General features: G+C 39.3%; 1 protein-coding gene across 1 annotated transcript in view; it reads right to left on the bottom strand.

The window, feature by feature from the left end:
• LOC128691606 (superkiller complex protein 3) overlaps positions 1-25,800 on the bottom strand; it is a 288,629-nt gene that overhangs the window by 187,528 nt on the left and 75,301 nt on the right. The window contains exons 9-10 of the mRNA XM_070088954.1: positions 21,251-21,454; positions 11,652-11,921 (exon numbers count right to left, since the gene is read on the bottom strand). Coding sequence (XP_069945055.1) covers positions 11,652-11,921; positions 21,251-21,454 — 474 coding nt within the window. The remainder of the gene's footprint in view (positions 1-11,651; positions 11,922-21,250; positions 21,455-25,800) is intronic.

Below are 25,800 nucleotides of genomic sequence, written 5' to 3'. Positions count from 1 at the left end.
TGCTGTTGGAGTGTGAGCAAAGTAACATTCATGAAGGGGTTCAGGGAAACCGGCAGGCCGGACTTGAGTCCTGGAGATGGGAAGCACAGTGCCTGCACTCTGAAGGAGGGGTGTTAATGTTGCAGTTTAAAAACTATAGTGTAAAGCGCCCTTCTGGCAAGACAGTGATGGAGTGAATGATGGTGAAAGTTTTTCTATTTCGGGCCACCCTGCCTTGGTGGGAATCAGCCAGTGTGATAATAAAAAAAAATAAATAATTACTATGGATATGAAGAAAGAGATCATTGCTAAGTATGAAAGTGGAGTGCGTGTCTCCAAGCTGGCCAGGTTGTATAGTAAACCCCAGTCAACCATCACTACTATTGTGTCCAAGAAAACGGCAATCAAGGAAGCTGTTCTTGCCAAAGGTGCAACTTTGTTTTCGAAACAGAGATCATAAGTGATAGATGTTGAGAGACACTTATTGGTGTGGATAAATGAAAAACAGATAGCATCTCTCAAGCGATCATAAGTGAAAAGGCTAGGAAGTTGCATCAGGATTTAATTAGAAAAATGCCTGCAACTAGTGATGATGTGAGTGAATTTAAGGCCAGCAAAGGTTGGTTTGAGAGATTTAAGAAGTGTAGTGGCATACATAGTGTGATAAGGCATGGTAAGGCTGCCAGTTCGGACCACAAAGCAGCTGAAAAATATGTGCAGGAATTCAAGGAGTACATAGACAGTGAAGGACTGAAACCTGAACAAGTGTTTAATTGTGATGAAACAGGCCTGTTTTGGAAGAAAATGCCAAGCAGGACCTACATTACTCAGGAGGAAAAGGCACTCCCAGGACATAAGCCTATGAAAGACAGGCTTACTCTGTTAATGTGTGCCAATGCTAGTGGTGATTGCAAAGTGAAGCCTTTATTAGTGTATCACTCTGAAACTCCCAGAGCGTTCAGGCAAAAGAATATCCTCAAGGATAATTTGTGGGTGCTGTGGAGGGCAAACAGTAAGGCATGGGTCCCTAGTGACTTTTTCTATGACTGGTTACACCAAGCATTTGCCCCCACTGTGAAAAATTACCTAATTGAAAATAAATTAGACCTTAAGTGCCTCCTGGTGTTAGACAATGCCCCTGGTCATCCTACAGACTTGGCAGAGCGACTTTGTGGGGACATGAGCTTCATTAAGGTGAAGTTTTTGCCTCCTAATACCACTCCTCTCCTGCAGCCCATGGACCAGCAGGTTATTGCAAACTTCAAAAAACTGTACACAAAAGCTCTGTTTGAAAGGTGCTTTGTAGTGACCTCAGAAACTCAATTGACTCTAAGAGAGTTTTGGAGAGATCACTTTAATATCCTCAATTGTGTAAACCTTATAGGTAAGGCTTGGGAGGGAGTTACTAAGAGGACCTTGAACTCTGCTTGGAAGAAACTGTGGCCAGAATGTGTAGACAAAAGGGATTTTGAAGGATTTGAGGCTAACCCTGAGAGGAGTATGCCAGTTGAGGAATCAATTGTGGCATTGGGGAAGTCCTTGGGGTTGGAGGTTAGTGGGGAGGATGTGGAGCAGTTGGTGGAGGAGGACAATGAAGAACTAACCACTGATGAGCTGCTAGATCAACTTCAACAGCAAGAGCCCAGACCTGAGGAAACTGCTTCGGAGGAGGGGAGAGAGAAATTGAAGAAGTTGCCTACTTCAAAGATTAAGGAAATCTGTGCAAAGTGGCTTGAAGTGCAAACCTTCATGGATGAAAATCACCCTCAGACAGCTATTGCAAGCCGTGCTGGTGACTGTTACACTGACACTGTTGTGAAACACTTTAGGAAAGTCATAAAGGAACGAGAGGTACAGGCCACTATGGACAGATATGTTGTGCGACAGAAGTCCAGTGACTCTGAAGCTGGTCCTAGTGGCATTAAAGGAAGAAGGGAAGTAACCCCGGAAAAGGACTTGACACCTCAAGTCCTAATGGAAGGGAATTCTCCTTCTAAACACTAAGACCATCAACACTCTCCCTTCCTCTCATCCCATCAGTCATCACCAGATCTTCAATAAAGGTAAGTGTCATGTAACTGTGCATGTCTTCTTCAGTTTGTGTGTATTAAAATTAATATTTCATGTGGTAAAAAAAATTTTTGTTCATACTTCTGGGTGTCTTGCACGGATTAATTTGATTTCCATTATTTCTTATGGGGAAAATTAATTCGCCTAACGATAATTTCGCCTAACATTGAGCTCTCAGGAACGGATTAATAGCTTTATGCGAGGGTCCACTGTATATGCTCTCCATGTCATTCTACTTTGATCCATTCTCTCTAAATGACCAAACCACCTCAACAAACCCTCTTCAGCCCTCTGACTAATACTTTTATTAACTCCACACCTTCTAATTTCCACACTCCGAATTTTCTGCATAATATTTATACCACACATTGCCCTTAGGCAGGACATCTCCAATGCCTCCAACCGCCTCCTCGCTGCAGCATTTACAACCAAGCTTCACACCCATATAAGTGTTGGTACTACTATACTTTCATACATTCCCTTCTTTGCCCCCATAGATAATATTTTTTGCCTCCACATATACCTCAATGCACCACTCACTCTTTTCCTTCATCAATTCTATGATTAATCTCATCCTTCATAAATCCATCAGCTGACACATCAACTCCCAAATATCTGAAAACATTCACTTCTTCCATACTCATCCTCCCCAATTTGATATCCAATTTTTCTTTATCTAAATCATTTGATACACTCATCACCTTACTCTTTTCTATGTTCACATTCAACTTTCTACCTTTACACACACTCCCAAATTCATCCACTAACCTTTGCAATTTTTCTTTAGAATCTCCCATAAGTACAGTATCATCAGCAAAAAGTAACTGTCACTTCCCATTTTGTATTTAATTCTCCATAATTTAATCCCACCCCTTTCCCGAACACCCTAGCATATACTTCTTTTACAACCCAGTCTATAAATATATTAAACAACCATGGTGACATTACACATCCCTTTCTATGACCTACTTTTACCGGGAAGTAGTCTCCCTCTCTTCTACACACCCTAACCTGAGCCTCACTATCCTCATAAAAACTCTTTACAGCATTTAGTAACTTACCACCTATTCCATACACTTGCAACATCTGCCACATTGCTTCCCTATCCACTCTATCATATGCCTTTTCTAAATCCATAAATGCAATAAAAACTTCCCTAACTTTATCTAAATACTGCTCACATATATGCTTCAATTGTACCCACTCTAAAACCTCCTTGCTCATCCACACTTCTACATTCTGTCTTACTTCTAATTCTTTCAATAATAACCCTACCATACACTTTTGCTGGTATACTCGGCAAACTTTTTTTTTTTTTTTTTTTAACAAGTCAGCCATCTCCCACCAAGGCAGGGTGACCCAAAAAGGAAGAAAATCCCCAAAAGGAAAACACTTTCATCATCATTCAACACTTTCACCTCACTCACACATAATCACTGTTTTTGCATAGGTGCTCAGAACACAACAGTTTAGAAGTATATACGTATACGTATAAAGATACACAACATATACCTCCAAACTGCTAAAATCCCAAACCCCTCCTGTAAAGTGCAGGCATTGTACTTCAATTTCCAGGACTCAAGTCTGGCTACATAAAAATAACCGGTTTCCCTGAATCCCTTCACTAAATATTATCCTGCTCACACTCCAACAGATTGTCAGGTCCCAAATACCATTCGTCTCCATTCACTCCTATCGAACACGCTCATGCACGCCTGCTGGAAGTCCAAGCCCCTCACCCACAAAACCTCCCTTACCCCTTCCTTCCAACCTTTTCGAGGACGACCCCTACCCCACCTTCCTTCTCCTACAGATTTAAATGCTCTCCATGTCATTCTACTTTGATCTATTCTCTCTAAATGACCAAACCACCTCAACAACCCCTCTTCAGCCCTCTGACTAATACTTTTATTACCTCCACACCTTCTCCTAATTTCCACACTCCGAATTTTCTGCATAATATTTACACAACACATTGCCCTTAGACAGGACATCTCCACTGCCTCCAACTGCCTCCTCACTGCTGCATTCACAACCCAAACTTCACACCCATATAAGAGTGTTGATACTACTGTACTTTCATATATTCCCTTCTTTGCCTCCATAGATAACATTTTTTGATTCCACATATACCTCAATGCACCACTCACCTTTTTTCCCTCATCAATTCTATGATTAACCTCATCCTTCATAAATCCATCCGCCGACACATCAACTCCCAAGTACAGTGGACCCCCGGTTCACGATCAGCTCCCAATGCGACCAATTATGTAAGTGTGTGTGTACGTGTATGTTTGGGGGTCTGAAATGAACTAATCTAATTCACAATATTCCTTATGGGAACAAATTTGTTCAGTAATGGCACCTGAACATACTTCTGGAATGAAATAATATCGTAAACCGGGGGTCCACTGTATCTGAAAACATTCACTTCTTTCATACTCCTCCTCCCCAATTTGATATCCAATTTTTCTTTATCTAAATCATTTGATACCCTCATCAACTTACTCATTTCTATGTTCACTTTCAACTTTCTACCTTTACACACACTCCAAAACTCATCCACTAACCTTTGCAATTTTTCTTTAGAATCTCCCATAAGCACAGTATCATCAGCAAAAAGTAACTGTGTCAATTCCCATTTTTTTATTTGATTCCCCATAATTTAATCCCACCCTTCTCCCGAACACCCTAGCATTTACTTCTTTTACAACCCCATCTATAAATATATTAAACAACCATGGTAAACTTATTCCTCTTTAATTTTTACAATCTCTTTTGTCCCCCTTCCCTTTACATAAAGGGACTATACATGCTCTCTGCCAATTCCTAGGTACCTTCCCCTCTTTTGTACATTTATTAAACAAAAATACCAGCCACTCCAACATTATGTCCCCCCCCCCCCCACTGCTTTTAACATTTCTGTCATGATCCCATCAGTTCCAGCTGCTTTACCCCCTTTCATTCTACGTAATGCCTCACTCACCTCCCCCCACACTCACATCCTGCTCTTCTTCACACCTAAAAGATGGTATACCTCCCTGGCCAGTGCATGAAATTACCACCCCCCTTTCTTCATCGACATTTAAAAGTTCCTCAAAATATTCTCGCCATCTACCCAATACCTCCATCTCCCCATTTACTAACTCCCCTACTCTGTTTTTAACTGATAAATCCATTTGTTCCCTAGGCTTTCTTTAACTTGTTTAACTCACTCCAAAATTTTTTCTTATTTTCATTAAAATTTCTTGACAGTGCTTCTCCCACTCTATCATCCGCTCTCCTTTTGCACTATCTCACCACTCTCTTCACCTTTCTTTTGCTCTCCATATACTCTACTCTTCTTATAACACCTCTGCTTTGTAAATACCTCTCTATCCCATCTACCTCTTACTCTAACTGTAGCTACAACTAGATAATGATCCGATATATCAGTTGCCCCTCTATAAACGTGTACATCCTAGAGCCTACCCATCAACCTTTCATCCACCAATACATATTCTAATAAACTACTTTCATTACGTGCTATATCATACCTTGTATATTTATTTATCCTCTTTTTCATAAAATATGTATTACTTATTACCAAACCTCTTTCTACATATAACTCAATTGAAGGCTCCCCATTTTCATTTAACCCTGGCACCCCAAATTTACCTACTACTCCCTCCACAACATTTTTACCCACTTTAGCAAAAAAATACCCAACCACAAGTACTCTCACACTTGGTTCAAAACTCCCCATGCAATCACTCAACATTTCCCAAAATCTCTCTCTCTCCTCTATACTTCTCTCTTCCCCAGGTGCATATACGCTTACTATAACCCACTTCTCACATCCAACCTTTATTTTACTCCACATAATCCTTGAATTAATACATTTATAGTCCCTCTTTTCCTGCCATAGCTTATCCTTCAACATTATTGCTACTCCTTCTTTAGCTCTAACTCTATTTGAAACCCCTGACCTAATCCCATTTATTGCTCTCCACTGAAACTCACCCACCCCCTTCAGCTTTGTTTCACTTAAAGCCAGGATATCCAGCTTCTTCTCATTCATAACATCCACAATCATCTCTTTCTTATCATTCGCACAACACCCACGCACATTCAGACTATCCACTTTGACAATTTTCTTCTTATTCTTTTTAGTAATTATTATAGGAAAAGGGGTTACTAGCCCATTGTTCCCAGCATTTTAGTTGACTTTTACTTTTACAACACTCATGGCTTACAGAGGAAAGATTCTTATTCCACTTCCCCATGGATATAAAAGGAAAAGTAATAAGAACAAGAACTAAGATAAAATCAAAGAAAACTCAGATAAATGTGTATAAATAAACATGTACATGTATGTTTAGTGTGACCTAAGTGTAAGTAGAAGTAGCAAGACATACCTGTAATCTTGCATATTTATGAGACAGACAAAAGACACCAGCAATCCTACCATCATGTAAAACAATTAAAGGCTTTCGTTTTACACTCACTTGGCAAGACGGTAGTACCTCCCTGGGTGGTTGCTGTCTACCAACCTACTACCTATATCATAGAGTTGATGAGGGAAAAAGGGTGAGTGGTGCACTAACGAGTCTGTGGAGACAAAGAATTTTGTCCGGGGAAGCAAAGGGGAATGTATGAGAGTATAGTTGTACCAACACTCTTGTATGGGCGTGAAGCATGGGTGATGAATGTTGCAACGAGAAGAAGGCTGGAGGCAGTGGAGATGTCTTGTCTGAGGGCAATGTGTGGTGTGAATATAACGCAGAGAATTCAGGGTTTGGAAATTAGGAGAAGGCGTGGGATTACCAAAACTATTATCCAGAGGGCTGAGGAGGGGTTGTTGAGGTGGTTCGGACATGCAGAGAGAATGGAACAAAACAGAATAACTTCGAGTGTGTATAAATCTGTAGTGGTGGGAAGGCGGGGTAGGGGTTGGCCTAGAAAGGGTTGGAGGGAGGAGGTAAAGGAGGTTTTGTGTGCAAGGGGCATAGACTTCCAGCAAGTGTGCGTGAGTATTTGATAGGAGTGAATGGAGACAAATGGTTTTTAACCCTTTGACTGTTTTCGACGTATAAATACGTCTTACGAGCCAATGTTTCTGACGTATATATACTCAATAATTCTAGCGGCTTCAAATCAAGTGGGAGAAAGCTGGTAGGCCCACATGTGAGAGAATGGGTTTGTGTGGTCAGTGTGCACCACATAAAAAAAATCCTGCAGCACACATTGCGTAATGAGAAAAAAAAAACTGATCGTTTTTTTGGAATAAAACGCCGACTTTGAGGTGTATTTTCGTATAGTATTTATCGTTGTATTCGCGTTTTCATGGTCTTAGGTGATAAAATGGAAAACATATTACAGAAATAGAGATGATTTTCATTACTTTTACGATGAAAACGACCTTGAAACTGAGCTCAAAGTAGCGGAAATGTTCGATTTTTACCAATGTTCAAGAGTACATAAATCACACCACACGTCCAATACACGTCAACTGGGGAGTCTAATATTCTTTCACTAGTGCACTGATATTATTTATACCATTTTTACAATAATGCAGTCGTCTGCATAACAGTAAATTTTGTATTTTTTTGTATGAATAAAAAATCAAAATAGAAAGCAATAATAATATAAGAGGGGCCTAGAGATGTGACTAATGAACAGAGCATATGTTATTTTAGTGCCACGAATGTCTACCTTGTTTATTCTGGACCCTATTTTGAAATTGGCATCTTTTTTATTTTGTGTGAAATTGGCCAAATTGCCAATTTCTGACCACCATATTGGGTAGTCCAAATTAGTAAATGGGAGGTTTCTTGTACTCAGCTGATAGATAAAATGGAGTTCTAAAGAAATAGCTATGAGTTTGGTCAACTGGAACAATGGAATTGGCTGAAAATTGGGCTCAAAGTCGGCGAAATCGCCGATATGCATATGTCACCGAGACCGCTAACTTCGCGGGAGCATAATTCCACGAGTTTTCGACCAAATTTCGAACTTTTGGTGTCATTACCATCGGGAAAAGATTCTCTATCATTTCATAAGAAAAAATAATTTTTTTTTTTTCAAAAATTGAGCGACATAGAATGACAGTTTCAGAGAGGGGCCTGAAACAGTCAAAGGGTTAATACTTGATGTGCTGTTGGAGTGTGAGCAAAGTAACATTTATGAAGGGATTCAGGGAAACCGGCAGGCCGGACCCGAGTCCTGGAGATGGGAAGTACAGTGTCTACACTCTGAAGGAGGGGTGTTAATGTTGCAGGTTTTATAACTGTAGTGTAAAGCACCCTTCTAGCAAGACAGTGATGGAGTGAATGATGAAAGTTTTTCTTTTTCAGGCCACCCTGCCTTGGTGGGAATCGGCCGATGTGTTAATAAAATAAGATAACAGATATATCGTATCATTATTTAGTTGTAGCTAAAGTTAGAGTAAGATGGTGCAAAAGGCCAAGGGCAACAGCAGGTAAGAGAGAGGTGAAGGTTTATAAACTAAGGGGGGAGGAAGTTAGGGTAAGATATAAGCAACTATTGGGAGAAAGTTGCTCAAATAAAAGTACAGGTAGTATGGGGGTTGAAGAAGGGTGGGATAGTTTTAAAAAGGCAGTGTTAGAATGCAGAGCAGAAATTTGTGGTTGGAGAAGAGTGAGTGCAGGAGGAAAGAGAAGTGATTGGATGAATGATGAGGTAAAGGGTGTGATAAAAGAGAAAAAGGTTGCGAATGAAAGATTTTTAGAGAGCAGAAGTGATATAAGAAGGGTGGAGTACTTGAAGAGTAAAATTGAGGTGAAGAGAGTGGTGAGGGAGTGCAAAAGGAGAGCAAATGATGGAGTGGGTGAGGCGCTGTCAACAAATTTTGCTGAAAAAGAAAATTTTTTTGAGTGAAATAAATTGGTCAAGAAAGCCTAGGGAATGAATGAATTTGGCAGTTAAAAAACAATAGGGGAGTTAGTAGATGGGGAACTTGAGCTACATACTGGGAAGATGGAGGGAATATTTTGAGGAACTGTTAAATGCTGATGAAGAGGGAGGCAGTAATTTCATGCACTGGCCAAGGAGGTATAACATCTTTTAGGAGTGAAGAAGAGCCAGAAGTGAGTGTGGGGGAGGTGACTGAAGCATTAGGTAGATTGAAAGAGGGTAAAGCAGCTGGAACCGATGAGATCATGAGAGAAATGTTAAAAGCAGGGGGAAGGGGAGGGGGGAATAGAGTTGGAGTGATACTTTTGTTCAATAAATGTTTGAAGGAAAAGAATGTACCTAGAGATTGGCAGTGTGTATAATTCTTTTATACAAGGGAAAGAGGGACAAAAGTGATTATAAGACTAATTATTATTCTTCTTCTTTCAACATACTGGCCGTATCCCACAGAAGCAGGGTGGCCCATAAGAGAAACATGAGTTTCTCTTTTTGACTTCAGTAATGTATACAGGAGAAGGGGTTACTAGCCCCTTGCTCCTGGCATTTTAGTCACCTCTTATGACATGCACGGCTTACAGAGGAAGAATTCTGTTCCACTTCCCCATGGAGATAAGAGGAAATAAACAAGAACAAATAAGAAAATAGAAGAGAACCCACAGGGGTGTGTGTGTGTGTATATATGTGTTTGTACATGCATGTGCAGTGTGACCTAAGTGTAAGTAGAAGTAGCAAGACGTACCTGAAATCTTTTGTGTTTATGAGACAGAAAAAAGACACCAGCAATCCTACCATCATGTAAAACAATTACAGGCACTTGTGTTACACTCACTTGGTAGGACGGTAGTACCTCCTTGTGCGGTTGCTGTCTACTAACCTACTACCTATTATTATAAAAATTATAGGGGAATAAGTTTACTGAGTTAACCCTTTCTCCTGTATACATTACTAAACTTAAGAAGAAACTTTTGTTTTACTTTTTGGGCCACCCTGATTCGGTGGGATATCGCTGATTTGTTAAGAGAAATTTACTGAGTATACCAAGTAGGGTTATTATTGAGAGAATTAGAGGTAAGACAGAGAGCAAAACTGCAGATGAACAAGGACACTTTAGAATGGGCAGGGGATGTGTAGATCAAGTGTTTACATTGAAGCATATAAGTGAACAATATTTAGATAAAGGTAGGGATGTTTTCATTGCATTTAAGGATTTAGAAATGGCATAGGGGAGCAATGTTGCAGATTTTTTAAGTATATGGATTAGGTAGTAAGTTACTAAATGCTGTAAAGAGTTTTTATGAAGATAGCGAGGCTCAGGTTAGGGTATGTAAGAGAGAGGGAGATTACTTTCCAGTAAAAGTATTCCTTAGACAGGGATGTGTAATGTCACCATGGTTATTTAACATATTTACAGATGGAGTTGTAAAAGAGGTAAATGCAAGGGTGTTGGGGAGAGGGGTGAGATTAAATTATAGGAATCAAATACAAAATAGGAGTTGACACAGTTATGTTTTACTGATGATACTGTAGTTTTGGGAGATTCTAAAGAGAAGTTGCAAAGGTTAGTAGACAAGTTTGGGAGGGCATGTAAAGAAAGTTTAAAGTGAGCAAAGTTAAGAGTAAGGCAATGAGGGTATCAAATGAGTTAGGATAAGAAAAACTGGATTTCACATTGGAGGGAGAGAGTATGAAAAAAGTGAATGTGTTTGGATATATGGGAGCAGAGTTGTCAGCAGATGGGTTTATGAAGGATGAGGTTAACAATACAACTGATGAAGGAAAAAAGGTGAATGGTGCATTGAGGTGTCTGTGGAAACAAAACACGTTATCCAAGGAAACAAAGAAGGGAATGTGCAAGAGTATAGTCTTACCAACATTCTTATATGGGTGTGAAGCATGGGTTGTAAATGCTGCAGTGAGAAGGAGACTGGAGGCAGTGGAGACGTCATGTCTAAGGGCAATCCGTGGTGTAAATATTATGCAGAGAATTCATAGTGTGGAAATTGGATGGTGTGGAGTTACAAAAGGTATTATTCAGAGGGCTGAAGAGGGGTTACTGAGGTGGTTTGGTCATTTAGAGGATGGAACAAAATAGAATTACTTGGAGGGTGTATAAATCTGTAGTGGAGGGGAGGAGGGGTAGGGGTTATCCTAGAAAAGGATGGAGGGAGAGAGTAAAAGAGGTTTTGTATGCAAGGGGCCTGGACATGCAGCAGGCATATATGAGCATGTTAGATAAGAATGAATGGAGACCAATGGTTTTTGAGACCTTATGAGCTGTTGGAGTATGAGCAGGGTAATATTTTGTAAAGGGATTCAGGGAAACCAGTTAGTCTGACTTGAGTCCTGGAGGTGGGAAGTATAATGCATGCACTTTGAAGGAGAGGTTTGGAATATTGGCTGTTTGGAGTGACTACTAAACTGTCATATCTGGGCACCTCTGCAGTTATTATGATTGAATGATGGTAAAAAAAAAAAAAAAAAAAAAAAAAAAAAAAAAAAAAAAAAAAAAAAAAAAAAAAAAAAAAAAATATTGTGAAAGTGTTACTTTTTTTTTTTTTAGGTCATCCTGCCTTGGTAGGAGACAACCAAAGTTCTATTAAAAAAAAAAAGTTATGAATGGTGTCAAAATATTTACAATGTCCCTCGTACAGCACTAAAAACTGAAAGAATCCTACTTCATTACTTACATATTTCCCTAAAATTCTATATATGTCTGACAGCGCTGCTCCAGTTTCATCATCACAAGGGTTCAAAGATAAAGATTTTTCGTAGCACTTGACAGCTTTTTCCATTACATCCTGGCGACGGAATATGTGTCCCAAATACAAGAATGCTTGTCCAAGTTTTGAATCCAGTTTTCCAGCTCTCATGCAGCTTATCTGAGCATTCTTAAGATCTCCTTTTTCAAAATACACTCGACCTAACTCCAGGTGAGCTTCTGCACATTCTGGGTGTTCCTGCAAATTTCGAAAAGATAGCAATGGTTCACTGATGCTTTAAAAATTAGACCAAATCTTTAAAAAAAATTAAAGCTGAAGGCCTTGGTGCATACATTACATGAAAAGTTTCAGAGGTGGCATGAAAAACTGAAAAATAAAATTTTACATTACAAGAAATAATAACCTCTACAATGCAATGGTTCATTTAAATATCCCACATAATGCTTTTAACAGAATCATTCAACAGTATATACCACTAAATTGTTATGGCTTCTACTTGATTCATATCATGATTTAACTGTAGAAAAAATTATGTACAGCAGCTTTAATTTTTAAGAAAATAATTTGATAAAAAGTCTGTATAATGAAAAATATTTTGGAAAACATCACATTTTAGAAACATATTAAAGAGTTCATTTGTTAAAGCTCATGTGCTAAGTATGATAAATTTCACAGCATTCCATAATCTTTCTTACCTTACCGAAATACAGTCGAGCACTATCATTTAATGTACTAAAGATCAATTGGCTTTCTTTTTTCATTAAAGCTTTCAAGAGATTTTTAAGTTTCAAATAGTTTTGATTTCATTTAATGCACTAAAGATCAATTGGCTTTCTTTTTTCATTAAAGCTTTCAAATAGTTTTGATTTCTCGAGGGTCCACTGTGCGTATTACATTAGCAATAGAACAAGGCATTAAAAAAACAAAACAAAAAAAGTAAAATACACACACAGTACACTCATTACTTACCTCAAAATATTTTTAGTCTTAATGTAGGGTGAGAGGTGATTAGTGTTCATTTTAACCCTTCGATCGAATATCAAAATGGTATACAATACCGACAAGTTGGTAGGTAAGACACACAGGCAAACATTTAGGCAACTTTATTCCAACCCTTTGACTGTTGCAAGCCCCTTTCTGAAACTGTCATTCTATGTCGAAAAATTTTTGGAAAAATAAAAAATTATTTTTTCTTATGAAATGATAGTGAATCTTTTCCCAATGGTAATGACACCAAAAGTGCAAAATTTGATCAAAAACTTACGGAATTACGCTCCCGCGAAGTTAGCAATCTCGGCGACATATATGCTTTGGCGATTTCGCTGACTTTGAGCCCTATTTTCGGCCAATTCCATTGTTCCAGTCGACCAAACCCATAGCTATTTCTTTAGAACTCCATTTTTTTTCTATCACTTGAGTACAAGAAACTGCCCATTTACCGATTTCAACTACCCAATAAAGTGGTCAGAAATTGGCAATTTGGCCAATTTCACATAAATTAAAAAACATGGCAGTTTCAAAATAGGGTCCAGAATAAACAATGCATACACTCTTAGCACTAAAATAACATATCCTCCGTTCATTAGTCATGTCTCTAGGCCCCTCTTATATTACTCTTGCTTTCCATTTTGATTTTTTCTTCACATAAAAAGCAGACTTACTGTTATACAGACTATTGCATTATGGTAAAAATGGTATAAATAATATCAGTGCACTAGTGAAAGAATATTAGACTCCCCAGTTGACGTGTACTGGACGCGTGGTGTGATTTGCTTACTCTTGAACACTGGTAAAATTGAACATTTCTGCTACTTTGAACTCAATTTCATCATGAAAATAATCAAAATCATCTCTATTTCTGTAATATGTTTTCCGTGCCATCAAATGAAACCAAGAAAACGAGAATACAAAAGTAAATACTATACAAAAATACACCTCAAAGTCAGCATTTTAATCCAAAAACGCGGTGGGAGTTTTTTTTTTCTCATCATGCACTGCGTGCTGCAGGATTTTTTATACAGTGCACACTGACCACACAGACCCATTCTCTCAGATATGGGCCTACCAGCTTTCTCCTGCTTGATCTGAAGCCGCTAGAATTTTTTTTTTTTTCCAACAAGTTGGCCGTCTCCCACCAAGGCAGGGTGACCCAAAAAGAAAGAAAATCCCCAAAAAGAAAATACTTTCATCATCATTCAACACTTTCACCTCACTCACACATAATCACTGTTTTTGCAGAGGTGCTCAGAACACAACAGTTTAGAAGCATATACATATAAAGATACACAACATATACCTCCAAACTGCTAATATCCCAAATCCCCTCCTTTAGAGTGCAGGCACTGTACTTCCCATTTCCAGGACTCAAGTCCGGCTATATAAAAATAACTGGTTTTCCAGAATCCCTTCACTAAATATTACCCTGCTTACACTCCAACAGATCGTCAGGTCCCAAATACCATTCGTCTCCATTCACTCCTATCGAACACGCTCATGCACGCCTGCTGGAAGTCCAAGCCCCTCGCCCACAAAACCTCCCTTACCCCTTCCTTCCAACCTTTTCGAGGACGACCCCTACCCCGCCTTCCTTCTCCTACAGATTTAAATGCTCTCCATGTCATTCTACTTTGATCCATTCTTTCTAAATGACCAAACCACCTCAACAACCCCTCTTCAGCCCTCTGACTAATACTACTTTTATTAACTCCACACCTTCTCCTAATTTCCACACTCTGAATTTTCTGCATAATATTTACACCACACATTGCCCATAGACAGGACATCTCCACTGCCTCCAACCGCCTCCTCGCTGCTGCATTCACAACCCAAGCTTCACACCCATATAAGAGTGTTGGTTAGTACTACTATACTTTCATACATTCCCTTCTTTGCCTCCATAGATAACGTTTTTTGACTCCACATATTCCTCAACGCACCAATCACCTTTTTTCCTTCATCAATTCTATGATTAACCTCATCCTTCATAAATCCATCCGCCGACACGTCAACTCCCAAGTATCTGAAAACATTCACTTCTTCCATACTACTCCTCCCCAATTTGATATCCAATTTTTCTTTATCTAAATCATTTGATATCCTCATCACCTTACTCTTTTCTATGTTCACTTTCAACTTTCTACCTTTACACACACTCCCAAACTCATCCACTAATCTTTGCAATTTTTCTTTAGAATCCCCCATAAGCACAGTATCATCAGCAAAAAGTAACTATGTCAATTCCCATTTTGTATTTGATTCCCCATAATTTAATCCCACCCCTCTTCTTTTACAACCCCATCTATAAATATATTAAACAATCATGGTGACATTACACATCCCAGTCTAAGACCTACTTTTACCGGGAAGTAGTCTCCCTCTCTTCTACACACCCTAACCTGAGCCTCACTATCCTCATAAAAACTCTTTACAGCATTTAGTAACCTACCACCTATTCCATATACATGCAACATCTGCCACATTGCTCCCCTATCCACTATCATATGCCTTTTCTAAATCCATAAATGCAATAAAAACTTCCCTACCTTTATCTAAATACTTTTCACATATATGCTTCAATGTAAACACTTGATCTACACATCCCCTACCCGCTCTGAAACCTCCTTGCTCATCCGCAATCCTGCATTCTGTCTTACCTCTAATTCTTTCAATAATAACCCTACCGTACACTTTTCCTGGCATACTCAATAAACTTATTCCTCTATAATTTTTACAATCTCTTTTGTCCCCCTTCCCTTTATGTAAAGGGACTATACATGCTCTCTGCCAATCCCTAGGTACCTTCCCCTCTTTCATACATTTATTAAACAAAAGTACCAACCACTCCAACACTATATCCCCCCCTGCTTTTAACATTTCTGTCATGATCCCATCAGTTCCAGCTGCTTTACCCCCTTTCATTCTATGTAATGCCTCATGTAGCTCCCCCACACTTACATTCTGCTCTTCTTCACTCCTAAAAGATGGTATACCTCCCTGGCCAGTGCATGAAATTACCCCCTCCCTTTCTTCCTCAACATTTAAAAGTTCCTCAAAATATTCTCGCCATCTACCTAATACCTCCCTCTCCCTATCTACTAACTCCCCTACTCTGTTTTTAATTGAAAAATCCATACGTTCCCAAGGCTTTCTTAACTTGTTTAACTCACTCCCAAAATTTTTCTTATTTTCATTAAAATTTCTTGACAGTGCCTCTCCCACTCTTTCATCTGCTCTCCTTTTGCACTCTCTCACCACTCTCTTCACCTTTCTTTTACTCTCCATATCCTCTGCTCTTCTTATAACACTTCTGCTTTGTAAAAACCTCTCATAAGCTAACTTTTCCTCTTTTATCACACCCTTTACTTCATCATTCCACCAATCACTCCTCTTTCCTCCTGCCCCCCACCCTCTTATAACCACAAACTTCTGCCCCACATTCTAATACTGCATTTTTAAAACTCATCCAACCCTCTTCAACCCCCCCACTACTCATCTTTGCACTAGCCCACCATTCTGCCAATAGTAGCTTATATCTCACCCGAGCTTCCTCCTCCCTTAGTTTATACACTTTCACTTCCCTCCTACTTGTTGTTACCACCTTTCTCTTGTCCCATCTATCTCTTACTCTAACTGTAGCTACAACTAAATAATGATCCGATATATCAGTTGCCCCTCTATAAACATGTACATCCTGGAGCCTACCCATTAACCTTTTATCCACCAATACATAATCTATCAAACTACTTTCATTACGTGCTACATCATACCTTGTATATTTATTTATCCTCTTTTTCATAAAATATGCATTACTTATTACCAAATCTCTTTCTACACATAGCTCAATTAAAGGCTCCCCATTTAAATTTACCCCTGGCACCCCAAATTTTCCTACTACTCCCTCCACAACATTTTTACCCACTTTAGCATTGAAATCCCCAACCACAAGTACTCTCACACTTGGTTCAAAACTCCCCATGCATTCACTTAACATTTCCCAAAATCTCTCTCTCTACACTTCTCTCTTCTCCAGGTGCGTATACACTTACTATAACCCACTTTTCACATCCAACCTTTATTTTACTCCACATAATCCTTGAATTAATACATTTATAGTCCCTCTTTTCCTGCCATATCTTATCCCTCAACATTATTGCTACTCCTTCTTTAGCTCTAACTCTATTTGAAACCCCTGAACTAATCCCATTTATTCCTCTCCACTGAAACTCTCCCACCCCCATTAGGTTTGTTTCACTTAAAGCCAGGACATCCAGCTTTTTCTTGTTCATAACATCCACAATCATCTCTTTCTTATCATTTGCACAACATCCACGCACATTCAGACTTCTCACTTTGACAATTTTCTTCTTATTCTTTTTAGTAATCTTTACAGGAAAATGGGTTACTAGCCCATTGTTCCTGGCATTTTAGTTGACTTTTACAACACGCATGGCATAGGGAGGAAAGATTCTTATTCTACTTCCCCATGGATATAAAAGGAAAAGTAATAAGACCAAGAACTATTAAGATAAAATCAAAGAAAACTCAGACGAGTGTGTATAAATAAACGTGTACATGTATGTGTAGTGTGACCTAAGTGTAAGTAGAAGTAGCAAGAATTATTGAGTATATATACGTCCGAAACACTGGCTCATAAGACGTACAGTGGACCCCCGCATAACGATCACCTCCAAATGCGACCAATTATGTACGTGTATTTATGTAAGTGCGTTTGTACGTGTATGTTTGGGGGTCTGAAATTGACTAATCTACTTCACAATATTCCTTATGGGAAAAAATTCGGTCAGTACTGGCACCTGAACATACTACTGGAATGAAAAAGTTCATTAACCGGGGGTCCACTGTATATGTATAGCTGAAACAATCAAAGGGTTAAGAAGTTAGATGTGGCAGGTATGGTTGCCAGGCAACCCCACCCAACCTACACGTAATATACTTCGACATTTAAAGAGCCCTAGTGCGATAACATGGATACAGTGTACACTCATTACTTACCTTAAAATATTTGCAGTCTAAATGGTCTTAATAATGGGTGCAAGATGAATAGTAGGGTATGTAGGTATCATATACAGTGGACCCCAGACCAACGAAGGCATCGTCTAACGATAAAATTCCTAACGAAGTGTTTTAGCGTAAAAAATTTGGCCCGAGCAACGATGAAAAACTCGACTAACAACATTTGTCCCGAATGCGTCCACATGTCCGTGTGGCCTGAGTGCGCCTTAACTGCCCTGCCTTCAGTTAGCGTGCAAGTGTTTATAAGCCAGTGGGGTCGCTTCCATTCGGTACATTTTGTATTATTCCAGTGTTTTAGTGCTTGTAACTGCTCAATAAGCCACCATGGGCCCAAAGAAAGCTTCTAGTGCCAACCCTGTGGTAAAAAGGGTGAGAATACAATATAAATGATGGAGATAATCACAAACTATGAAAGTGGAGAGCGTGTCTCCGAGCTGGCCAGGTTGTGTAACAAACCCCAATCAACCATCACTACTATCTTGGCCAACAGAAAGGCAATCAAGGAAGCTGTTGTTGCGAAAGGTGCAAGTATGTTTTCGAAACAGATATTGCAAGTACTCGAAGATGTTGAGAGACTGTTGTTGTTGTGGATAAACAAAAAGAAGATATCAGGAGATAGTATCTCTCAATCATATGTGAAAAGGCAAGGCAGTTGCATGACGACTTCATTAAAAAATGCCTGCAACTAGTGACGTTACTGAATTAAAGGCCAGCAAAGGTTGGTTCGAGAGATTTAAGAATTGTAGTGGCATACACAGTGTGGTAAGGCACGGTGAGGCTGCCAGTTCAGACCAAAAAGCGGCTGAAAAACATGAATTCAAGGAGTACATAGACACTGAAAATCAGAACCCCAATAAGTGTTTGTGACAAAACAGGCCTGTTTTGGAAGAAAATGCCAAACAGGACCTACACTACACAGGAGGAAAAAGCACTGCCAGGACACAAGCCTATGAAAGACAGGGTAACTCTGATGTTGTGTAGTAGTGCTAGTGGGGATTGTAAAGTGGAGCCTCTACTCGTGTATCACTCTGAAACTCCAAGTGTTTTCAAGAAAAGCAATGTCGTCAAGGCTAATTTGTGTGTGATGTGGAGGGCAAACAGTAAGGCATGGGTCACTAGGGAGATTTTCTATGATTGGTTTTATCATGTGTTTGGCCCCACTGTGAAAAATTACCTCCTGGAAAATAAATTGGACCTCAAGTGCCTCCCAGTATTAGACAATGCTCCTGCTCATCCTCCAGACTTGCCAGAGCGAATTTCGGGGGACCTGAGTTTTATCAAAGTTAAGTTCTTGCCTCCTAATACCACTCCTCTCCTCCAGCCCATGGACCAGCAGCAGCAGATCATTTAAAATTTCAAAAAACTGTACACCAAAGCAATGTTTCAAAAGTGCTTTGAAATGGCCTCAGACACTCGACTGACCTTAAGAGAGTTTTGGAAAGATCACTTTAGTATCCTCAATTGCATAAACCTTATAGGTATGGCTTGGGAGGGAGTGACCAACAGGACCTTGAACTCTGCTTGGAGGAAATTGTGGCCAGAATGTGTACAAGAGGGATTTTGAAGGGTTTGGGGCTATCCTCAGGAGACTATGCCAGTTGTGGAATCTATTGTAGCATTGGGGAAGTCCATGGGGTTGGAGGTTAGTGGGGAGGATGTGGAAGAGTTGGTGGAGGACGACGATGAAGAACTAACCACTGATGAGCTGCGAGAGCATCTGCAACAGCAAGAGGCCACAACTGAGGAAATTGCTTCAGAGGAGGGGAGAGAGAAATTGAGGAAATTGCCTTCTTCAAAGATTAAGGAAATTTGTGCAAAGTGGGTTGACGTCCAAACCTTTATGGATGAAAATCACCCTGACAGCTATTGCAAGCTGTGCTGGTGACTTTTACAATGACAATGTTATGGCCCATTTTAGGAAAATCTTAAAGGAACATGAGGTACAGAGCTCTATGGACAGATTTTTGGTGCAAAAGAGGTCAAGTGACTCTCAAGTTTTTCCCAGTGGCATTAAAAGAAGAAGGGAAGTAACCCCAGAAAAGAACTTGGTACTTAAAGTCCTTATGAAAGGGGATTCCCCTTATAAACAATAATACACCCCCATCTCCCCTCCTCCCATCTCATCACTCATCACTACATCTTCAATAAAGGTGTCATTTATTCTTCATTTAGTGCAGTATTAATTGTGCATGTATCCTCCTCTTTCTGTGTAGGAAAATGTATATTTCATGTGAAAAAAAATTTCATACTTTTGGGTGTCTGGAACAGATTAATTGGATTTCAATTATTTCTTATGGGGAAAAATTAATTCAACTAACGATAAATTCGCCTAAAGATAAGCTCTCTGGAACGGATTAATATCGTTGGTCAAGGGTCCACTGTAGTGTGGTATTATCGTAACCCTATCTGGTCACCCCACCCACACATTAAATACTAGGCATTTAAAGAACCCTAGAGCAATAAAATGCATATACATTAAACTCATTACTTACCTTAAAATACTTGTAGTCTTAATGTAGGCGAGAGGTGAGTAAACAAGATAAATGAATAAACAAGAGAGAGAATGAGTACATGAGAGAGGACAGCATGAGTTATGTAATCAAATCAGCTGGACAGATGTGGTTTTAGTTCACTCCCAGAAGCCATCTAGAAAAACATCTCATATTTATGTTAATTTATTCTACTGTGGGTATATTTATCATGTTTATATGTTACGTAGCATGTTTATTATATAATTTTGAAAAAATATCATAGATGGATTAAGTAAAATGTCTATATTAACATTTTATATGATATTTAATGCACCTCAGTGATCATTATTAATATGGCACCTGCAAAACTAATAAGACACTTAGTGATTTTAATGTGTACCTGCATGCCAGTACTGTGTAAGTTTACTTAAGTAAAGGTACACACAAGTATAATTATCAGAGTACACCCTGCCTCGGTGGGAGATGGCCGACTTGTTGAGAAAAAAAAAATATAAAATATGAAATAATTTTGGAAAGTTTCCGAACATAATGGAGAGACACAGTGCTCACGGAGAATGTAAACAAACTAGGTGGCGCGCGCCATACTAGAAAGATGGGGAGCCACATAGTTTCGGTCATAATTAGAAATCGCTGTATTAGCGAAACGCCAAAAAGCGAAATGCTGTAAAGCAGGGCCCTACTGTATATTAAACTCTATGCAGTATTAACTTGGAAGTACAATATTTGTCAAAAATACAGACGAGCTTAGACATTTGGTTGCCAAACTTCTGGTACTCGAAACACTGTACCAGGAAGGTGATATACAAATAGTGTATAATGAAAGGTGAGAAACCGCTTGGAATGAAAAATTAAACACAGATTAAAATTAGATCTGTATAATTCAGCCTCAGCCAAAGACCCTCTTCAGCAGATGACTGAGGCAGAATATACATTTCTCTTCATTTTTTTTTTACTGCATTTCATTTTTAATTCCAAGTGGTTCCTCACCTTTCATTGATAAGTATTTATGACTCAATGCATAATGGTTAATATTTAAATTACCTGAACAAGCTCATCCAAGATTTGAAATGCTTCTTGCCTCTTTCCTTGAGCACGATAAAGACAAGCTGAGACGAGCTTCAACTTAAACTCTTCTCCAAAGGCCTCCTCCAACTTTTCAAGGTCATCTTCTGCCAGGTCAAATTCTTGCAACTTGATTCTGGATTTGATTAACAGCACACCACAGTCTAAACTTGTGCATGCATACTGTGGAAAGAAACATTTTTTTAAAGAATATCACAATACTGTGGCTGGAACAATTCAGAACTACCTAACAAACTGGACATGAAACTCAAGACAATATTTCAATCCATCCTGCACCACTGTCTACTAATAAAAGTGACTCAATATTAAGTCAACAACAATAAAGAATAGAGAGAAATGGTACAAAATACTGACAGTGGATAAAGACACAAATGCAGGATTCTAGAATCATGACTAATCAGCCTATCAAACAACTCAACCAGAACAACAGCTTCTACAACACAGTCAAACCTCTTGCCAGGAAACTTCTTGATCACTATCACACATAGCAAGAGGTCATAGTATGAAGGACCACTGCAGCAGACCTACTGGCCCAAGCTAGGCAGGTCCCTCTCGAATCCAACCACTTTTCAGCCATATATTTTTCCAACATGTCATTAGTCACCAATAAGTCAGGTTCAACATATCTCACCTGACCCTTCACATCACTACAGTCACTATATATAAGCACATCACCTCTCCCCAGGGATTTGATACAGCCCACTGTATGGGCAAAACATTGTCAATAAAAGGCTGCATTTTACTGCATTTGGGTCTTCATATAACAATAAGAATATAATGTAATATGTATGTTTAAACTTTAGTGTTAAAGATGAACTTCGATTTTTTTTTTTTTTTTTTTTTTTAACAAACCGGCTATATCCCACCAAAGCAGGGTGACCTAAAAAGAAAAACTAAAGTTTCTCTTTTTAAATTTAGTAAAGTGTACAGGAGAAGGGGTTACTAGCCCCTTGCTCCCAGCATTTTAGTCACCTATTACAACAAGCATGGCTTTCAGAGGAAGAATTCTTTTCCACTTTCCCATGGAGATAAGGGGAAATAAAGAAGAACAAGAATTATTAAGAAAATAGAAGCAAACCAGATGAGTGTGTACATGTGTGTATACATGCATGTGTAGTGTGACCTAAGTAGAAGTACTAAGATATACCTGTTATCCCACCTGTTTATGTATCAGAAAAAAAGACACCAGGAATAGTACAATTATGTAAAACAATTACAGGTTTCCATTTCACACTCACTTGGCAGGACGGTAGTACCTCCCTGCGTGGTTGCTGTCTACCAACCTACTACCTTCAGAAAAATAATTTTTTTTTTCTGAACACACTGGCCGATTCCCACCAAGGCAGGGTGGCCCAAAAAAGAAAAACTTTCATCATCATTCACTCCATCACTGTCTTGCCAGAGGGCAGCTTTACACCACTACAGTTATAAAACTGCAACATTAACATCCCTCCTCCAGGACTCAAGTCCAGCCTACCGGTTTCCCTGAATCCCTTCATAAATGTTACTTTGCTCACACTCCAACAGCACGTCAAGTATTAAAAACCATTTGTCTCCATTCACTCCTATCAAATAAGCTCACACATGCTTGCTGGAAGTCCAAGCCCCTCACACACAAAACCTCATTTACCCCCTCCCTCCAACCCTTTCTAGGCTGACCCCTACCCCGCCTTCCCTCCACTACTGGTTTATACACCCTCGAAGTCATTCTGTTTTATTCCATTCTCTCTACATGTCTGAACCACCTCAACAACCCATCCTCAGCCCTCTGGATAGTAGTTTAGGTAATCCCCACACCTTCTCCCAATTTCCAAACTACGAATTCTCTGCATTATATTCACACCACGCACTGCCCTCAGACATGACATCTCCACTGCCTCCAGCCTCCTCCTCGATGCAACATTCATCACCCATGCTTCACACCCATACAAGAGTGTTGGTACAACTATACTCTCATACATTCCCCTCTTTGCTTCCATGGACAAAGTTCTTTGTCTCCTCAGACTCCTAAGTGCACCACTCACCCTTTTCCCCTCATCCTTCTATGATTCATCTCATCCTTCATAGACCCATCTGCTGACATGTTCACTCCTAAATATCTGAATACATTCACCATTTCCATACTCTCTCCCTCCAATCTGATATCCAATCTTACGTCACCTAATCTTTTTGTTACCCTCAAAACCTTACTCTTTCCTATATTCACTTTTAATTTTCATCTTTTACATATCCTACCAAATTCATCCACCAACCTCTGAAACTTCTCTTCAGAATCTCCCTAAAGCAGTGTCATCAGCAAAGAGCAACTATGACAACTCCCACTTTGTGTTTGATTCTTTATCTTTTAACTCCACACCTCTTGCCAAGACCCTAGCATTCACTTCTCTTACAACCCCATCAATATATATATTTAATAACCACGGTGACATCACACATTCTTGTCTAAGGCCTACTTTTACTGGGAAATAATCTCCCTCTCTCCTACATACTCTAACCTGAACCTCACTATCCTCGTAAAAACTCTTCACTGCTTTCAGTAACCTACCTCCTATATCATACACCTGTAACATCTGCCACATTGCCCCCTATCCACCCTGTCATATGCCTTTTCTAAATCCATAAATGCCACAAAAACCTCTTTACCCTTATCTAATACTGTTCACCTATATTTTACTGTAAACACTTGGTCTACACACCCCCTACCTTTCCTGAAGCCTCCCTTTTCATCTGCTATCCTACTCTGTCTTACTCTTAATTCTTTCAATAATAACTCTACTATACACTTTACCAGGCATACTCAACAGACTTATTCCCCTCTAATTTTTGCACTCTCTTTTATCCCCTTTGCCTTTATACAAAGGAACTATGCATGCTCACTGCCAATCCCTAGGTACCTTACCCTCTTCCATACATTTATTAAACAATAGCACCAACCACTCCAAAACTATATCCCCTCCTGCATTTAACATTTCTATCTTTATCCCATCAGTTCCTACTGCCTTACCCCCTTTCATTCTACCCACTGCCTCACGAACTTCCCCCACACTCACGACTAGCTCTTCCTCACTCCTACAAGATGTTATCCCTCCTTGCCCTATACACGAAATCACAGTTTCCCTATCTTCATCAACATTTAACAATTCCTCAAAATATTCCCTCCATCTTCCCGATACCTCTAACTCTTCATTGAATAACTCTCCTCTTCTATTTTTAACTGTCAAATCCATTTGTTCCCTAGGCTTCCTCAACTTATTAATCTCACTCCAAAACTTTTTCTTATTTTCAACAAAATTTGTTGATAACATTTCACCCACTCATTTGCTCTCTTTTTACATTGCTTCATCATTCTCTTAACCTCTCTTTTTCTCTCCATATACTCTTCCCTCCTTGTATCACTTCTAGTTTGTAAAAACCTCTCATATGCTACTTTTTCTCCCATACTACTCTCATTACATCATCATTCCACCAATCGCTCTTCTTCCCTCCCGCACCCACTTTGTAATAATGTTGGTAGAATTACCGACAATATGTAAAGTAAAAGGACACAAGTGCAACTAATGTGACATTTCCTTTGTGGCAACGTTTCGCTCTCCAGGAGTTTTGTCAAGCTGTTACAAACAGTACATGGGCACAGAGGGTAAATATAGGATCAGAGTGAAGTGCAATACTAGTGGTAGTAGTAGTAGTGATACAAGTTCTAGTAGTAAGAGTAATACAATATGGTAGAATAACTAACTTGTACACGAGTAAAAGGATATAAAAGCTATTATTTGGCTAACATAAAATTAGGTTAGACAAATACTATTTCTATTATAGGTAGTAGGTTGGTAGACAGCAACCGCCCAGGGAGGTACTACCATCCTGCCAAGTGAGTGTAAAACGAAAGCCTGTAATTGTTTTACATGATGGTAGGATTGCTGGTGTCCATTTTTCCGTCTCATAAACATGCAAAGTTTCAGGTACGTCTTGCTACTTCTACTTACACTTAGGTCACACTACACATACATGTACAAGCATATATATACACACCCCTCTGGATTTTCTTCTATTTTCTTATTAGTTCTTTTTCTTGTTTGTTTCCTCTTACCTCCATGGGGAAGTGGAACAGAATTCTTCCTCCGCAAGCCATGCATGTTGTAAGAGGCGACTAAAATGCCAGGAGCAAGGGTCTAGTAACCCCTTCTCCTGCATATATTACTAAATGTAAAAGGAGAAGCTTTTGTTTTTCCTTTTGGGCCACCCTGCCTCGGTGGGATATGGCCAATGTGTTGAAAGAAAAGAAAGAAGAAATATTTCTATAGGAGGCTGGATAGAGAAGGCCTGTTTCAATGTTCATTCTCTGTAATGTGCTTGTGTAGTAGGAGAGTCTATGTGATGGCAGGGTTTACTGTTTTCAGGAAGATTCTTGCTAAGACTTCAGAGATTGTGAAGCTGCCTTTTTGTTTAATTGTATTAGTGATGATTCATGGCATTTGAGTCTGCAGAAATTAGTTTCACTGATCACTTAT

Source organism: Cherax quadricarinatus, chromosome 26 (assembly GCF_038502225.1).
Source record: "Cherax quadricarinatus isolate ZL_2023a chromosome 26, ASM3850222v1, whole genome shotgun sequence".
Taxonomy (NCBI): domain Eukaryota; kingdom Metazoa; phylum Arthropoda; class Malacostraca; order Decapoda; family Parastacidae; genus Cherax; species Cherax quadricarinatus.
The sequence above is the reverse complement of the archived record's forward strand: the minus strand, read 5'-3'. Positions and strand labels throughout refer to the sequence as shown.